The 18,904-nt window shown below is 47.7% G+C and overlaps 1 protein-coding gene across 1 annotated transcript in view; it reads right to left on the bottom strand.

The window, feature by feature from the left end:
* Window positions 1-650: 650 nt before the first annotated feature.
* The window catches only part of LOC143962130 (uncharacterized), a 66,267-nt gene continuing 48,013 nt past the window's right edge, over window positions 651-18,904 (bottom strand). The window contains exon 6 of the mRNA XM_077471456.1: window positions 651-1,570. Coding sequence (XP_077327582.1) covers window positions 969-1,570 — 602 coding nt within the window. The 3' untranslated portion in view covers window positions 651-968. The remainder of the gene's footprint in view (window positions 1,571-18,904) is intronic.

Raw genomic sequence — 18,904 nt, forward strand, 5'->3', positions numbered from 1 at the left:
TAAAATTTGGTGTGGAGTTCTCCCTCAAGATTCATACCAAATACAGTGGCTGGTATGGGCGGTGATCCCAGTCGGATCCCCGCACCAGTGTGAACTCGGCCTCAATGTTAGCAATGCTTTTCGCTCGTTGAGAAAGGAAGAAAACTAATTTTTCCTTTCCCGTTGTGAGCCAGCTCGGTGCTGGCTCCCGCAACTGGGGGCTTGCAGGGTGTCAATCTCGCCGATAAAAGCAGCAAGATTAACACAATATCGTGGTAACCTACTGTAGATAGTAACCCCTTGTTTAGGACAAGGGGGCTACACTTCTATGGATTTCAATGGGGTTTGGATTTGACATCCAAATTTTGATTGAAGTACCCCAAACCAAAATCAGGTAAGTTTTGGCTCATTACTAATTATAACTATGATGAATATTATCAGTTGGTGCCAGATATTTACAGTGCCGTGATGGTTCTTGGACTTACCAGATCACAGTTGCCACACTTATTGCCCCCCTGTGCAAGGCTGGGAATGTTTGAGGCATCTTCTCTTTGGTTCTAACCCTTATTATCTCCTACAAATACTTGAAGATGAAGGAAGAGTGAAAGGTGATTAAAACTGACCAATTAAATTTCAGATTTTATAGCAAAGAAAAGAATGCAGCTTGTACATTGTCAGTTTATATATTTTATTTTAGATGGTTTATGTTAATATCCATTGCATTAAGTTTATAAGGTTATAAAACAAGCAGAACTATTATGTTACCATTGAAGAAAAAACAAACGAATAATTATTTGGAATCCTGTTTACAATTTCCATGTGTTTTACACTATGAAAACATTGATTGCTTGATTACTTGATTTTCACTTATCATTGTCAACCCTCATGATTGACGGGGATGACAAATAAATCATCATTATCACTATAATTCAGAACCAGCAGTTGGAGCGTCTTAAAAAGCAAAGTGTATACAATGATCTCATTGCCTTTCACTGAGATCTGGGCTGGACAAGAACTTCCCCTTTGATCTCTATGTATAGAGATATCCAATTAATGACATTTCCATTGTGTCTGCCAGAGATGACTTTCTTGATGTCTTCTGGAGTCAGGACATAATCCCACATGTGGACGTCACTTATTTCACCAACCAGTGACTGCTTATCATCAAACTTTCCACCGAAAGAGTCTTGTTCCTGTCCCAGAACAATGCTGGTCTCAGCTGCGATAGAAGACCCTTTCATGGAGACTCTTCTGGGGTAGAGTTTCCCATTGACCCAAAGTTGGACCACTCCAGTGTTGGAGTCCCAGGTCACACAGATGTGTCTCCATTCCAAAGACTCAGAGTCTGCCTTAAAGCTAGTGAGTTCCTGGTTGATATATATGGAACAAGTGCTTGGAGGCTGTAAGTAGATCACAAAGGCATTGTCCTTCTCGGGAGTAGCAAGAGAGAAGGGAGTATAGGGGCGGGAAAGTTCGGTATAAGAACGTAGACAGACGCTGACTTCCTGCAATGGCCTTGTAATTGTTGGTCTTAGAATGACATGATCTGTGTCGGTTTCTTTGGGGAAGACGAAGACTTTATCCTCCAAGTCTAGATGAATAAAACAGACAAAACCCATTAATGATATAGATCAAAGCTTTACATTCTGAACAACAGGTTAATAAATCATTTATAGATGCTATGATTTAAAAATATTTATATATATGTACTGTATTTGTGACGGGAGTCACTAGTGGGTGGGGGGCTTGGGGAACCCAGCTTACCTTGGAGAACACTGGAAGCTCCATGCCCAGCTCCCCCGGCCCCTCATATGTGTAAGTTACCCTGTGTCTATTAGGGGCACAGGGTGACTGAGAAGCCCAGTCAGGTCTGCTTAACCTGACTCACCGTACGACCACACCGGACTTACCATTTCCTTTAATGTTGTTGTCCTGGATTCTGTGTGTGTGGTTTGTGTTGAAAGAATGAAGGGGCTCTTTCACTTGAGGCATTGATATTTCTTAACAATATCCCTCCAGAAATATATCAAGATAAATAACTTCACCTTTCCAACTGTTGATATGTTTTATGAGCTTGTTCTCATGGACTGTTGTGGACCTTTTACTAGATCGTTTGAGGTGTGGCTGTATCCCATTGTTCTATTGTTTCTGTCTGCCTTGGGAGCAACCTATTATGTGATGTTATGTGTTTCTAGCATGTAGATTGGGGGTAGGGTGGAGAGGGGAGGGGGATTCCTCCAACAGCCTCCCTGCTGAAAGAACAGTCTACTGATGAGAAGTTGAATACACCTGTGTGTCTCTTATTACTAAATGTAGTTTACTCCACCCTGTGTCATTATGCAAAGCCGGTGGATTGTCCTCTGAGTTTATATCTCTGTACCTTTGTTTGAATAAAGAGTCTGATGTTTTGGTAGCCAGTCCTGGGGGTGAACGATTACTGGTAGTCCTGCTTAACCAATAGGACAGGGGGCTGCTATAAGTGAAGAACACAGAAGCCAGCTATAGTGTCTGACCACCTATGTTAAGTGTGACATGCATTTATTAATATATCAGTAAAAATGGTATACATACATTTAAGTACATTTTATTAGTATGTTCACTTTTGAAGGTTGCCAAATAACATTAACCACCTGCCTACTGGGTCAAGTTTTTTCATTTTTTGCATACATTTTTTGCATAAATTTTGAAATCAGCAATTTTGTTCCCGACCAGCTCACACAAATATACTGCAGCAGAATGGCTCCCCTGGGCGAAATCCCATATGGGTACATCCTTCTCTTTAGCGGCCACCAGAGGGCACGCATGCTGCATGGCGGGGGACCCAATGTGCGTGGCCGGCAGGCACAATCGCTGCTGGCTATGCGCAATCGCGTGCACGTGCGCCAGCATGGGGATTTGTGTGTGTAAACACACAAATCCCTGTGCTGTCAAGGAAGAGGAGCCATATCGTTTGTTCCCACTAAGTAGGAAAAATTATATGTCTCCTCTCCTAGCCAGTCCTATCCCCATACAGTTAGAACACACAATTAACCCCTTGATCGCCCCCTAGTGTTAACCTCTACCCTGCTAGTGACATTTACACAGTAATCAGTGCCCAGCAAGAAGAACCGAAGAGGAGGACAAGACCCCCGAAGAGGGGGACAAGACCCCCGAAGTCGGAAAAAGACCCCCGGGAGGCGGCAAAGAAGAAAGCCGGGCTCCTCCGCTAGTAAAAGAGCTAGCAGAAGATAGCGGAGGAGTCCGCCGAGAAGACCCCCGAAGACGGAAGAAGACCCCCGGAGCTGTGCAATAAACTATTTGAACCCTTGTGTGTTGTGTTTTTTTTTTACATTTTTATTACAGGTGAATGGGTAGGGGTACATTGTACCCCATACTCATTCACATAGGGTGGGGGGCCGGGATCCGGGGGGCCCTCTTATTAAAGGGGGCTCCCGGATTCCAATAAGCCCCCCGCCTGCAGACCCCGACAACCAACGGCCAGGGTTGTCGGGAAGAGGCCCTTGTCCTCATCAACATGGGGAAAAAGTGCTTTGGGTGGGGGGGCTGCACGGCCCCCCTTCCCCAAAGCATCCCCTCATGTTGAGGGCACGCGGCCTGGTACGGCTCGGGGGGAGGGGTGCTCGCTCGTACCCACCCCCTTTCCTGACCGGCCGGGTAGCGTGCTCGGAGAAGGGTCTGATATGGACCTGGGCGTTCTTTCGGCGTAGGGCTTCCCCTTTAAGTCCAAACCAGGTGACAGGGCCAACGATGCTTCCTTCGCTGGTCCCGGCTACCTGGAGCCGCGCTCAAAATGAGCGGACTTTTCTCAGGGCGGAAAAAATCCGTTCATTTCAAAAGTACGGTGGACTAGCACACACATGGCCGTATTGTCCGCCGAAATGCGAGTCCGGCAGACATATTTGAGTGCAAAACTACTTTCTAAGTCTACTGGACTTTTGGGTAAAAAAAGTCCGCCGGAGGAGCGCATGCGCGGGGTCTCCTAAGATGGCCGCCGGCATCTAGAGCTCCGCTCCACCGCCGTCCTGTTCTATCCACCGGAGCCTTCCGAGCGCCCCCACGCCATACCGGACAGCAGATCCTGGTGGGGGAACACTCAGGGAACCCGCGGATGGCGTCCCCGAGCGCCAGAAAGGACTTGTCAGGCCGTATGAAGGCCGAAACCGGCCCTGTCAGTTACGCCAAGATGGCGGCGGCTACACGAGGCCTCCCAGTCACAGCTCCTCAGGAGGATTCCATAGCGGACCAGGACCAGGATCGGATGCCTTTTCAAGGTACAGACTGTGCCCCTCTACCTTCAGTTCACTCTCCCTCTTCCACTGAGTCATTGCTAGGGGGATTGAGTGCAGGATATCCCACTACACCTATGAGGGATCCCCATACAGGCATGCTGCTGGCAGTCAGTGAGGCACAGGAAGATTTCCCTCCCCCCACAGACTTTCCTTCCATGATGACAGCTTTCTCACATATGCTTTCCAAAAGACTTGCTATTCAGGCTAATCAGATCACTACCTCCATACATGCAGATCTGCAGCAAATAGGTCTGAGACTGGACACTGTAGAACGGAAAACTGACCAGGCTGTATTACGGATCAATCAAAATTCGGCTAGATTGGAGGAGGTTCAGGACCAACTAGAGACTGCGTTTGCAAAAATCGATGACCTCGAAAACAGGTCAAGAAGATACAATTTTAGGGTACGGGGGATACCAGAATCTGAAAAAGAGGTTCACAAGGTGGTGAGATCTCTCATTAAGAATTTGATCCCTGACATCCCGGATCGCCATCTAGAATTGGATAGAGCACATAGGGCTCTCCAGGCCCCCCGCTCTGACGGTTTACCCAGGGACATTATAGTCAAGCCGCACTATTACTCGGTGAAGGAGGAGGTCATGCGAAAATCCAGATATGCAGAAAATCTCTCGTTCCAGGGTCACAAGATCCAGCTATTCGCTGACCTCTCCCCATACACTATACAGAGGAGAAGGTCGTTTAAACCTTTGCTACAAGTTTTGTTGGACAAAGAAATCGCATACAGATGGTCGTTCCCTTTGAGGCTGAACTTTTCTTACAAGAACAAAAGCTTTGGATTCTCCTCGTTCCAGGAAGGCGAAAAACTTTTGACTCGACTAGGTCTGATACAACTGGAACCCGCAATGGAAACTTCCAGCAGGGGCACCCCAGCTTCAACCAAGAGGCCTCCTCCAGCGAGCCCGCTGCAACAGATCTGGCTGACGCAAAGCTCCAAACGATCCAAAGAAAATCTACCACCTTGAGACTATTTTTGTTTCCCCATATGGGGGCTGAACTCACACTTTTTCGGGGTTCCCCTGGTTGAGGCCCGGGCCACGGGACTCGGGGGTCTTACGGGACTCTCTTGGCCCCCTCCTCTACCTAGAGGGTTATGGTTGGGAAGTCTTCCCATGTTCTGAAATGTTCTTTTTGGGGGACTTCTTCCCCTCCCTAAGTTGTCTGATGTTCTGCTCTCCTTTCGCCATGTATCTGTATGGAGGAGGGCTTTGGCACTTTTTGCATTTTTTACATTTTTGGTATTTTTATAACTCTTGTTATAAAATTTCTTTTTGCATAATAACTTTGGTCCAGGTTAACTTTTTTTTAGTTTCAGGTCGAGGTTTCAGGCCTTGCTATTATGGACTCGAATGACCGGTACAACGAACTCTTCTCATATCAGACGGGCCTGTACAGTATTTGCATTATCGGGAAAGTTACTAGGTTAACTGTATATGGTAGCAGGGAATGTTTTCGGGGATATGCTCATTTTCACAATCCTTGTTTTGAAGAGTCCTCTACGGCCATTAGATACTGGTATGATAAGGGTATGGCCATTTCTCCACCATCTCTATTTGGGGGGTGGGGGGGTGGGGGAAGGTGGGTCTGAATAGAGAATTGGGCCATTATCTTTGCCATAGGTACAGGAGTGTTACTCCATGGTCATAATTCTTGAGGGGCGCTCGGTTTAAATTCTCGATAAGAGCTGGTGACAGCTCCACAGTTTATATATTTAAGGTGGCGGGGCGGTGGTGGATTTAGTGCGCTCCCCCTGGCTCAGAGGTAATGTTTACGCTTCTGGGCCATTTTCGGGGTAACCTTTTCTGGGGTTGTCCCGTTCATTTACGAAGGAGAGTTGGTTGGAGGGGTTCCGATCGCTCAGGGGGGAGAAAGGGGACGGGGGTCCCCTGTATGTATTTTTCTGTCCACGCAAAGATGTTACAACATGGTTCTCCTCATGCTGATGTTCTCTCTCTCTATGATGGTTTATTCTTTTTCTTTTTCATCTCTTTCTTTCTCCTTTCTCCTCATGTTTATTGCAGACAAGACAACTTCACATACGACATCCGGCCTGCACTCCTGGACATCTATAGGATCTCTTGGTGGTTCTTGCTTCGCACACAGCGTGGCTCTCCTCATGTGAGCGGTGAGTTATTTTTCAGTTGCGTGGGTTCCCCCCCTCTGGTCCATGGCTGACACACCTGCTAAAGTGCCCACCCTTAAACTAGTTTCGCATAACACTCAGGGCCTTAACTCTCCACTAAAACGCAGGAAGATTCTAGAACATTACCGATCCATACATGCAGACATTTTGTTGCTACAGGAGACGCACTTCCCTTCCTCTTTCAAACCCACATTTTTACATCAGCACTATCCTCAGTTCTTTTTGGCTTCCGCGGAAAACAAGACTAGAGGTGTGGCAGTGTGTTTCTCCAAACATATAAACCTCTCTCAACCTGAGATTGTTCAGGACCCACAGGGGCGATATATTCTGGTTTCGGGATACATAGATGGAGAACGCTACACATTTGTTTCCTACTATGCACCCAATAAGGGCCAAAGCTCCTTTTTTGCATCCATGCTGAGGAAGCTTCAGATCCATCTTCAGGGCACGGTATTTATTGGAGGTGACTCAAATGTAGCATTTGACTTTTCTCTGGATAAATCGGGATCTGGGGGGTCAAAACCCAAGCGTCCGTCAAAACAGAGCAATAGCATAGCTCGCATGCTCCACGCGGATGGTCTGATTGACTCTTGGCGGGAGATGAACCCTCGGGCGAAGGACTATACGCATTTTTCGGCGCCGCACCGCACCTACGCCAGAATAGATCACATATTTACGAAATCCCAGACGGTTCCTCTGCTGGTTACTGCCAGGATTTTGGACTCGTCCTTATCGGACCACTCCATGGTGGTGGTAGTGTCCAGGAGACCTGTGGGCTCTGGGAGCCGCCCATGTTGGCGTCTCCGGGAATCCATTTTGAGTGACCCTGCACATAGCGCAGTGTTGGAGACTGCTATTCGGGAATACTTTGAGCTGAATGATACCGGGGAGGTGACGCCAGTTACTTTGTGGGCTGCACATAAAACTGTAATGAGAGGCAAATTAATCCAGTTATCCTCTAATCTCAAAGCGCAACATCGGGCTGACACCCTTAAACTCACGGAGGAGTTCCGTTCCCTAGCTAAAACACACAAACAGCGTCCTACGGCGGATTCATTAGCCAAACTAGACGAGGTCAAGGCCCGACTGAATATGTCCTTAACTACAGCGGCTGCTCAACATCTTTCTTGGACGGGGGCTAAATTTTATGCACAAAAAGACAGGGTGGGCTCACGCCTAGCAGTAAAACTGACTCCCAAACCACGATCTCAATCCTTCCCTAAGATCAGGATTCACTCAGGGGACCTCTCTCAGAATCCTGTTAAAGTCATGGACACCTTTTTGCAGTTCTACTCGGACTTATACAAGCAGGGGACTAGTCCCTCCAAGGGTGCTCGGGAGAGGCTCCTGAGTGATCTCCCACTGCCCAAGCTCTCGGAGGATCACAGGGACCTTATGGAGGATCCGTTCACTCAGGCGGAAGTACTTGACACTATTAAAATGCTTTCGGTGGGTTCTGCCCCGAGTCCGGACGGATTCTCCAACGGTTATTATAAGAAGTTTGGCCCTTCTCTGGCTCCTTATCTGGTGAAAATGTTTAACTCTCTCAGGGATGGTACTGCCATGCCTTTGGACATGAACTCGGCATTTATATCGGTGATTCCAAAACCTGGTAAAGATGCCAGCGTGGTAGGCAATTTTAGGCCTATATCGCTTATCAATAATGATATTAAGATAATGACGAAAATACTGGCGAATAGGCTTTCAAGCTTTATCTCCCGGTATATCCACAAAGATCAGGTGGGGTTCATCCCTGGGAGACAAGGACCAGACCAGATTAGACGCGCAGTAGGTGTTATTTCACTCCTAAAGGCACAATGGGACGGGGGATCCCCGCAACAGGGGTTCCTGCTGTCCATTGACCTTCATAAGGCCTTTGATTCTATTGATTGGCGGTACCTTACGGATATTTTGGAGAGGTGGGGGTGCGGTAAATACTTTCTTAACCTCATATCGGCTCTGTATTCTAATCCTTCGGCTCAGGTGCGTCTGTTGGGCAGATATTCTAACAAGTTTGGTATTGGTAGGGGGACAAGACAGGGGTGCCCATTATCTCCACTTCTTTTTGCCATAGCCATAGAAACTTTAGCCATTGCCTTACGTTCTAACCCCGACATTAGGGGGGTCAGGTGTGGGTCTGGCGAACATAAATGCGCCCTCTATGCGGATGACCTTCTTCTTTTTGTTACATCGCCCCTGACCTCTATGCCCATCATTAATCGGACTTTATTAGATTTTAGTAAGATCTCGGGACTCCGGGTCAATATGGAGAAATCTTTAGCCCTGAATGTTACGCTACCTACCGATGTGCTAGCACAACTTTCGAATAATTTTACCTTCTCCTGGGCACAATCCCAGCTCCCATACTTGGGAATAAAACTCACTTCAGATATACACACTCTATTCAAAGCTAATTATCCCTACATGACGCAAAAATGCAGAGAGGATTTAGTACGTTGGTCTGGTTGTGGCATCTCCTGGATGGGTAGGATTAATGCGGTGAAAATGACACTTCTACCACGTCTATTGTACTTGTTCCGCTCGCTCCCAATTCTAGTCCCCAAAACATTCCTTGACAAAATGCAAACGGATATAGTGAGGTTTGTCTGGGGGAAGAAAGGCTATAGGTGCTCCTCAGCCACACTCTACCGATTGAAATCTCAAGGAGGGTTGGGCCTTCCCAATTTATGGGGTTATTATCAAGCGGCACAACTGGCCCAGATATCAATGGCTTTCTCGGTTTCTGTAAAACCGGACTGGTTATTGATGGAAAGGCAATCTATTCCCCACCACACAATAGATTTCCTGATGGGATGTTGTCCTAAACGCAGACCAGCGATTCTAGCTCCCACTCTCTCGCATTCATTGGCGCTTTGTTCCAACCTATTCAAACGGGGCTCTTTGATCTCTCCACTGAAACCTCTGACTCACATTTTTCATAATGGGGATTTTCCTCCGGGGGAAAATATAGAAGCTTTTAAATGGTGGACGGATAAGGGGTTATACAGAATCGGACACTTCTTTTCTCCTTCCGGCCCTCTTTCTTTATCACATTGCAAAAAGAAACTAGATATGCCTGATTCGGAAATGTTCAGATTCACACAAATTTCACACTTTTTGAATTCCATTTGGACTTCAAAACCTCTTCCTCCTTTTATAACGCAATATGAGCAATGGTGTGCGCAGGTCACGGACCAGAGGGGGGGCATTTCCCTGATTTACGCAGCTCTCATGGGGAAGGACAACAAACCCCCCTACGCTCTCGCGTGGGAAGCTGATTTGGACAGCTCCTGGGATTTGAAACAGTGGTTCGGGGCCTCGATGAGAGCTCACAAAGGTATACTTAATATTTCGCTAATAGAGGCAGGTATCAAAGTACTGTTTCGATGGTACTATGTTCCTTCCAGGCTGGCAAGAATTTTTCCGGGTTCCTCACCAGGGTGTTTCAGAGGATGTGAGCTGGGAGGAGATATGTTTCATATCTGGTGGTCCTGTCCACGCATCCGTTCCTTCTGGAGGAAAGTGTTTCGTACAGTTAGTTCAATTACGGGGACCGCTGTACTACCACACCCCAGTTTAGCCTTACTTAATCTTTCCATCCCGGCTTTGTCCAAACATTTACAGCAATTAGCGTTTTTTGTTTTCCTTGGGGCTAAAGTTACGTTAGCTAAGGCCTGGAAGAAACGTACAGTTTCGTACAAGATGTTCAGATCCAAGGTAACATGGATTATGGTGCAAGAACAAATAGTGGCCAAGTGGCATGACAAAACGGAAAGATTCCGGTTGATCTGGGAACCTTGGGCGACATTGTGTAATATCTCTCTTATTCCAGGAGTGCAGCCGGGTGCTTTGTCTTCTAGGACAGGTAACATTTGATTCAGCTTTTTACACTGCCTTTCTTTCTCCTCTCCCCCCCTTTTTTTTTTTTTTTTTCTTTTTCTTCCCCCCCCCCGTTTTTGTCTCCCTTTTTCTCACGTTTTCTCTCTTCTCTTCTTCTTCACCTCCCTTGGTGTTTTGGGATGGGCCCCAATTGGGGTTCTAAGGGAGATGGCAGTGAAGTTGTTGGCTGGTCTTGGCCCGATATTTCTTTGGGTATCCCAGGTTTCTGAACTTTGTTGAGATGAGTGGGGGGGTGTCCTGGTCTTTGCGGGCGGGCCTAGCCCTTGGATTGCAGCTTGATCCCGTTTGGGGCACCAGGGGGTCCGTGGCTCGTGTGCTTTGATTAGACATAACACCCCACGGGGGCATAATTGCTTGGTATGGGTACAAGATAATACTAATGTTTTTACAATGCACTTCCTGTTGGCTTTATTGTTTAATTTGTCAATATTCTGATCTAGAGACATATATGTCTAGCTCTGCGTAGCCTATGTATGAGTGGATTTAGCTTGTATTGTATTGAGGAGTATTTTCCTTTTTTTTGTTCTGTTCTGATGCAAATCTTCAATAAACATTATTAAATTAAAAAGTCAGCCGGAGCCCACACACGAGCGGATTGTCCGGCGGACTTGAGTCCACCGGACTTTTCCACCGGATTGTTTGAACGTGTGTACGTGGCTTTAGGACACGCTTTTTATTAAAGCTCTCTGAACACCAGTCAAAGCTCCTGTCACTAAATAAAATGGTTAGCTTACAGTCCTGTTTACCCCTTGGTTTTGCTTGGTGCGTCAATGAGACTTCGATGAGGCTTTGATGAAGCTTCGGTGGAGTTTCGATGGGGCTTTGATGAGGTTTTGTAGGGCTTCAATGAGGCTTTGGTGAGGCTTCGGTGAGGCTTCAACCGAGCTTTGCCATTGACTTCTATGGAGGCTTTGAAGATGGTTTGAAGCTCCTAAAGCTACATGGAGTATCATTTTGGAAGCAAAGCCAAAGCAAAGCAGGGCAAAAGCCTTGGACTGTAAGCTAACCATTTTATTTAGTGACAGAAGCTTTGTCCGAGCATGCTACCCGGCTAGCCAGGAAAGGGGGGGACGAGCGATTGACAACCCTGGCCGTTGGTTGTCGGGGTCTGCGGGCGGAGGGCTTATCGGAACCCGGGAGCCCCCTTTAATAAGGGGGCCCCGGATACCGGCCCCCCACCCTATGTGAATGAGTATGGGGTACAATGTACCCCTACCCATTCACCTATGGAAAAAAGTAAAAATAAAACACAACACACAAGGGTTAAAACAGTTTATTGCACAGCTCCAGGGGTCTTCCGTCTTCGGGGGTCTTCTCGCCGGACTCCTCCGCTATCTTCTGCTAGCTCTTTTATTAGCGGAGGAGCCCGGCTTTCTTCTTCGCCGCCGCCCTCTTCTTACGACTTCGGTGGTCTTGTCCCCCTCTTCGGTATTTCTTGCCGGGCCACCGCGCCTTCTTCTAGCTCTTTTACAGGCCCGGTCTTCTGTCGCCGCTGTCGCCGTCTTCTGTTCTTCTCTTCTTCTCTTCAGATGTTGCCTCGTCGCTCTCTCTGCTCACAATGACGGGGACAAGGCGCACGGCGACTCATATAGGGACATCACCGGATGATGTCCCCGCCTATTATGATGTCATAGTCCCAGCATCCTCTGGGACTGTGACATCATAATGGGCGGGGACATCATCCGGTGATGTCCCTATATAAGTCACTGCACGCCTTGTCCCCGTCATTGTGAGCGGAGGATGCGACGAGGCAACATCTGAAGAGAAGAAGAGAAGAACAGAAGACGGCGAAATCGGCGACAGAAGACCGGGCCACCGCCTGTAAAAGAGCTAGAAGAAGGCGCGGTGGCCCGGCAAGAAGAACCGAAGAGGGGGACAAGACCCCCGAAGAGGGGGACAAGACCCCGAAGTCGGAAGTAGAGGGCGGCGGCGAGGAAGAAAGCCGGGCTCCTCCGCTAGAAAAAGAGCTAGAAGAAGATAGCGGAGGAGTCCGGCGAGAAGACCCCCAAAGACGGAAGACCCCCGGAGCTGTGCAATAAACTATTTTAACCCTTGTGTGTTTTGTTTTTTTTAACTTTTTTTTACAGGTGAATGGCTAGGGGTACATTGTACCCCATACTCATTCACATAGGGTGGGGGCCGGTATTCGGGGGCTCCCGGATTCCGGTAAGCCCCCCGCCCGCAGACCCCGACAACCAACGGCCAGGATTGCCGGGAAGAGGCCCTTGTCCTCATCAACATGGGGACAAGGTGCTTTGGGGTGGGGGGGCCGCGCGGCCCCCCTTCCCCAAGGCACCCCCCATGTTGAGGGCATGCGGCCTGGTACGGCTCGGGAGGGGGGGGGCGCTCGCTCGTCCCCCCTTTCCTAGCCGGCCGGTTAGCGTGCTCAGACAAGGGTCTGATGTGGACCTGGGGGGGAACCCCACTCCGATTTTTTCAGCGTTGGGGTTTCCCTTTAAGTCCATACCAGGTGGCGGAGCCAGCGACGTCTCCTTTGTGGGCCCCGCCTACCTGGAGATGCGATCAAAATGAGCGGACTTTCCTCCGCGTGTGTGGGCGAGTCCGTTCATTTCAAAAGTACGGCGCATAGTCCGGCGGACTTAGTTCGCCGTATTAGTCCACTGAAAAAGTGCTGTGTGTGGGCAAGTAGCCCGTTTGGAAAGTCCGGCGGACAGTCCGGCGGGAAGTCCGCCGGACTAAGTCCACCGGGTAGTCGGCTACGTGTGTATGCGGCATTAGTCAATGTGTATGGTATAGTCTACAGGTTTAGAAAATGTGATTTGTAAATGGATCGAAAACTGGCTAAAAGACAGAAGAGTAGTGATTAATGATTCATACTGTGAATGGTCTAAGGTTATCAGTGGTGTACCCCAAGGGTCAGTATTATCAGCGGTGTACTCCAAGGTTCAGTGGGGTAACCCAAGTTTCAGTTTTATTAGAAATGTACTCCATGGTTCAGTTTTATTAGTAGTATACCCGAAGGGTCAGTGTTATCGGTGGTGTACTCCGAGGATCAGTGTTAGTGGTGTAGCCCGAGGTTCAGTATTATTAGTGGAATAGCCCACATTTCAGTTTTGTCAGTAATGTTCCCCAAGGTTCAGTATTATCAGTGTGGTACCCCAAGGTTCAGTGTTATTAGGGGTATACCCCAAGGATCAGTGTTATTAGTGGTGTACTACAAGGTTCAGTGTTATTAGTAGGTTACCCCAAGGTTCAGTATTATTAGTGGTGTACTCCAAGAATTAGTGTTATTAGTGGGATACCCCAAGGTTCAGTATTATTAGTAATGTACCCCAAGGTTCAGTGCTATTATTGGAGTACTTTAAGGCTAAGTCTTATTAGTGGTGTACCCCAAGGTTCAGTTTTATCAGTGGTGTACCCCAAGGTTCAGTGTTATTAGTGGGCTACCCCAAGGTATAGTGTCATTAGTGGGGCACCCCAAGGTTCAGTCTTATTTGTAATGAATCCCAAGGTTCAGTGTTATTAGTGGTGTACTCCAGTGCTCAGTGTTATTAAGGGTGTACCCCAAGGTTCTGTGTAGGGATGAGCCGAACACCCCCCTGTTCGGTTCGCACCAGAACCTGCGAACAGACCTAAACTTCGTGTGAACTTTAGAACCCTATTAAAGTCTATGGGACTCGAACGTTCACAATCTAAAGTGCTCATTTTAAAGGGTAATATGCAAGTTACTGTCCTAAAAAGTGTTTGGGGACCCGGGTCCTGCCCCAGGGGACATGGATCAATGCAAAAAAAAGTTTTAAAAACGGCCGTTTTTTCAGGAGCAGTGATTTTAATAATGATTAAAGTGAAACAATAAAAGTGTAATATTCCTTTAAATTTCGTAGCTGGGGGGTATCTATAGTATGCCTGTGAAGGGGCGCATGTTTCTGGTGCTTAGAACTGTCGCTGCACAAAGTGTCATTTGTGCAGGAAAAAAAGTCTTTTAAAATCACTTGCGGCTAAATTGTCGGGTCTCCTTAATACAGAGAACACTCAATGAGTGTTCTCTGTATTAGCCGACAATTCATTCATTCATTGATTAAAAAAAAAAAAAAAGCGTGGGGGTTCCCCTAAATTCAATTACCAGGCCCTTCAGGTCTGACATGGATATTAAGGGGAACCCCGTGTCAAATTTAAAAAAAAAATTGACGTGGGGGTCCCCCCAAATATCCATACCAGACCCTTCAGGTCTGATATGGATATTAAGGGGAACCCCGCATCAAATTAAAAAAAAAAATTGACGTGGGGGTCCCCCTAAAAATCCATATCAGACCCTTTATCCGCCAACCTGGCAGGCCGCAGGAAAAGAGGGGGGGACGAGAGAGCGGCCCCCCCTCCCTCCTGAACCGTACCAGGCCACATACCCTCAACATTGGGAGGATGCTTTGGGGGTCTGTGACCCCTCAAAGCACCTTGTCCCCATGTTGATAAGGACAAGGGCCTCATCCTCACAACCCTGGCTGTTGGTTGTGAGGGTCTGCGGGCACAAAGAAAGTGTCAAAATGGTTAAATAAGACAAACACACTTTTGAAAAATTCCTTTATTAAAAAAAAAAAAAAAAAAAAAAAAAAAATTCCAGCGGTGCTAATCCACTCTTGCTATCCAGCGACGGATCTCCGGGGTCCAGCGATGGATGATCATATCCAGTGACGTGTGGGTGACCCCGCCCCCTCTGATGTAACGCAGGTTTCCGTTACATCAGAGGGGGCGGGGTCACCCACACGTCACTGGGGAACCCCTGGCTTCCCTCTCCAGAGTCAGAGGGGCGGGGTCAGGTGACGGGTGGCCCCGCCCTCCCAATATAAGAAACGTCAACGCTGTGCTCTCTGCAGTGTCGCTGGATATGATCATCCATCGCTGGACCCCGGAGATCCGTCGCTGGATAGCAAGAGTGGATTACCACCGCTGGAATCTTTTTTTTTTTTTTTTTTTTCTTTTTTAATAAAGGAATTTTTCAAAAGTGTGTTTGTCTTATTTAACCATTTTGACACTTTCTTTGTGAAATGGTAGGGGTACTTTTGTACCCCCTTACCATTTCAAACAGGGGGGGGCCGGGATCTGGGGGTCCCCTTGTTAAAGGGGGCTTCCAGATTCTGATAAGCCCCCCGCCTGCAGACCCTTACAACCAATGGCCAGGGTTGTGAGGATGAGGCCCTTGTCCTTATCAACATGGGGACAAGGTGCTTTGAGGGGTCACAGACCCCCAAAGCATCCTCCCAATGTTGAGGGCATGTGACCTGGTACGGTTCAGGAGGGAGGGGGGGCCGCTCTCTCGTCCGCCCCTCTTTTCCTGCGGCCTGCCAGGTTGCGTGCTCGGATAAAGGGTCTGATATGGATTTTTAGGGGGACCCCCACGTCAATTTTTTTTTTAAATTTGATGCGGGGTTCCCCTTAATATCCATATCAGACCTGAAGGGTCTGGTATGGATATTTGGGGGGACCCCCACGTCAATTTTTTTTTTAAATTTGACACGGGGTTCCCCTTAATATCCATGTCAGACCTGAAGGGCCTGGTAATTGAATTTAGGGGAACCCCCACGCTTTTTTTTTTTTTTTTTTAATCAATGAATGAATGAATTGTTGGCTAATACAGAGAACACTCATTGAATGTTCTCTGTATTACGGAGACCCGACAATTTAGCCGCAAGTGATTTTAAAGGACTTTTTTTCCTGCACAAATGACACTTTGTGCAGCGACAGTTCTAAGCACCAGAAACATGCGCCCCTTCACAGGCATACTATAGATACCCCCCAGCTACGAAATTTAAAGGAATATTACACTTTTATTGTTTCACTTTAATCATTATTAAAATCACTGCTCCTGAAAAAACGGCAGTTTTTAAAACTTTTTTTTGCATTGATCCATGTCCCCTGGGGCAGGACCCGGGTCCCCAAACACTTTTTGGAACAGTAATCTGCATATTACCCTTTAAAATGAGCACTTTAGACTTCTCCCATAGACTTGTATAGGGTGTTCCGGCTTTTCGAATTTGCTGCGAACAGCCCAAATTGTTCACTGTTCGCTGAACAGGCGAACAGGCAATGTTCGAGTAGAACATGAGTTCGACTCGAACTCGAAGCTCATCCCTAGTTCTGTGTTATTCGTGGTGTATCCCAAAGTTCAGTGTTATTCATGGTGTACTCCAAGGTTCAGTGTAATTAGTGGTGTATCCCACAGTTCTGTGTCATTCATGGTGTATCCCAAGGTTCAGTGTTATTCGTGGTGTACCCCAATGTTCAGTAATATTTTTTAAGGGGAAACCCATGCCAACATTTTATAAAAAAACACTATGAGGTCCCCCCAAAATCAATACCAGACCCTTATCCAAGCGTGCAGCTTAACAGGACAGGAAAGGGGGGGGTGAGCAAGCACCCCCTCCCTCCTGAACACAATCAGGCCACATGCCCTCAACATTAGGGAGTGCGTTGGGGCAAGAGGGCCTCTGCCCCACCCACCCCAAAGCACCTTGTCCTCGTGTTGATAGTGATAAGTGCCTCTTCCTCATAACCCTAGGCGGTGGCTGTGGTAGTCTGTGGGTAGGGGGCTTATTGAAATCTGGAAGCCACCTTTAACATGGGCTCTCAGATCCCCCCCATGTGAATGAGTAGAGGTACATAGTACCCCTACCCATTCACAAAAAAAGTGTCAAAAATAATTAAAAACGGGAGGCAGTTTTTGACAATTTTTTTATTAAAAAATCCTAATGTAGATCCATCATCAATCACGATGCCCGTTGGACCTCAGATTCCGATAAGCCCCCCACTCACAGACCCCCACAACCATCGCCCAGGGTTGTCGGCAAGAGACCTTTGTCCCCACCAACAGAGCCCCCTATGCCCCAAAGCACCACTACCATACCTGTCCCACCTTGTTATTTTCACAAAATAATAAAGATTTGATTTCAAATATATATATTTGTATGACAATTTAAAACAGTTCATTATTTATTTTTAAACATGTGACTGGCAGCAGAGGACTAGAAGCCCCTCCTGTAGGGTGGCTGCACTCTAGTCTTCCGTGAGTATGGCCTCTGGGTGACATCCTGCTCCATTGGGGTTGTTTCTCACCCTAACTTTCCTCCTCTGCTCTACCCGGCACCCAAGTCCCATCAGTGACATCATAATCATCTCCATCTTCATCATCACTGGAGACAATTTGGCAATGAGCTGAGGCTGGGGAAACACGACTGCCATTTTGTTGTTTTATCAGTGTTCTCCCCTCTCTGTAGGCTCATGTTCGTACCTTCCTAAACCTCAGAAGCAACATCAGAATCAAGTAATGGCCGTTCACCCTCAAGAAGCAAGCGGCTGATGCTTTTGCTCCTCCATGGCTGATGCTGGTGCTATGGCAGGAGTAGCTGTGGACAAGGAGTCAGAATAAGCCACTCTGGCATCTGCAGGAGACTGCATGCTTGTCTCTACTTGGGTGATGTAGGATGAGGAGGATGAGGAGGATGAGGAGGAGGATGAGGAAGTGTTTACTAAGCCAGTCCACCACCTCCTCTGCATGCTGTGAATCACAAAACAAAGACAAAAGTGCCCTGCCTGGGGTCTGATCACGTCCACCTTTGCTTGTGGACACACAAGCTGCTGGCCCCACCACAGTACATGGGAACGTCTGCTTCTCCTTGTTGTCCTCCCAGACAGGATGGGGGGGCTTATTACCCAAATTGTATAGACACTGGAAAAAGGTGTGATTGAATGCACTTTATTGATAGAAGAGTGGTCTTTGGGGAACTTTAAATTGAGGACCAATGCTGACGGAAATGTAAAAACAATAAAAAAAATGGAGGAACGGCAGTGTCATGCCTCGTACACATGACCAGACTTTCTGACAGCAAAGGTCTGACGGAAGTCCGTCGGACAATTCGATCGTGTGTGGGCTCCATCGGACCTTTGCTTGCCAAAAATCCGGCAGACTTTAGAAATAGAACATGTTTTAACTTTTTCCACCGGAACTCCGCTGGACCGAGAAATCCGTTCGTGTGTATGCTAGTCCGACGGACAAAAACCGACGCTAGGGCAGCTATTGGCTACTGGCTATGAACTTCCTTATTCTAGTCTGGTCGTACGTCACCCCGTTCGAATCCGTCGCACTTTGGTGTGATTGCGTGTGGCCAAGTCCGTTCATTCGGAAAGTCCGTCGGAACTCCGCCAAAACTCAGTCGGAAAGACCGCCGGACCTAGTCCCTCGAAAAGTCCGGTCGTGTGTAAGCGGCATAACAGTCAGAAAAACTGCGCCTGACAATTGAAAAAAAAAGGGGGTGGGAGGCAGGGGACACACTAACTGCTAGTAGCAAACTGAGCCCTGCTCTATCTATCTCCACTCCAACATACTACAAGAGATTTCGATGGGAAGTTACCTTTTATAGTGTGGGGCTCTGACGGTGATGATTGCCAGTGCCACCTGACCGCTGGTTCATCCAATTAGGGCCCTAGAATGCACTGTTAGGCCGCGTACACACGCGGGGACTGTTCGCTCAACCTTGTCCGCTGAACAGTGTTTCAGCGGACAGTCCGCTCGTGTGTGGGGCTTCAGCGGACAGTTTCAGCGAACAGTCTGCTGAACAAAGTT

This window comes from Lithobates pipiens, unplaced genomic scaffold, assembly GCF_037356315.1.
Source record: "Lithobates pipiens isolate NorthernLeopardFrog02 unplaced genomic scaffold, aLitPip1_a1.2 Scaffold_8, whole genome shotgun sequence".
In the NCBI taxonomy this organism is placed as follows: domain Eukaryota; kingdom Metazoa; phylum Chordata; class Amphibia; order Anura; family Ranidae; genus Lithobates; species Lithobates pipiens.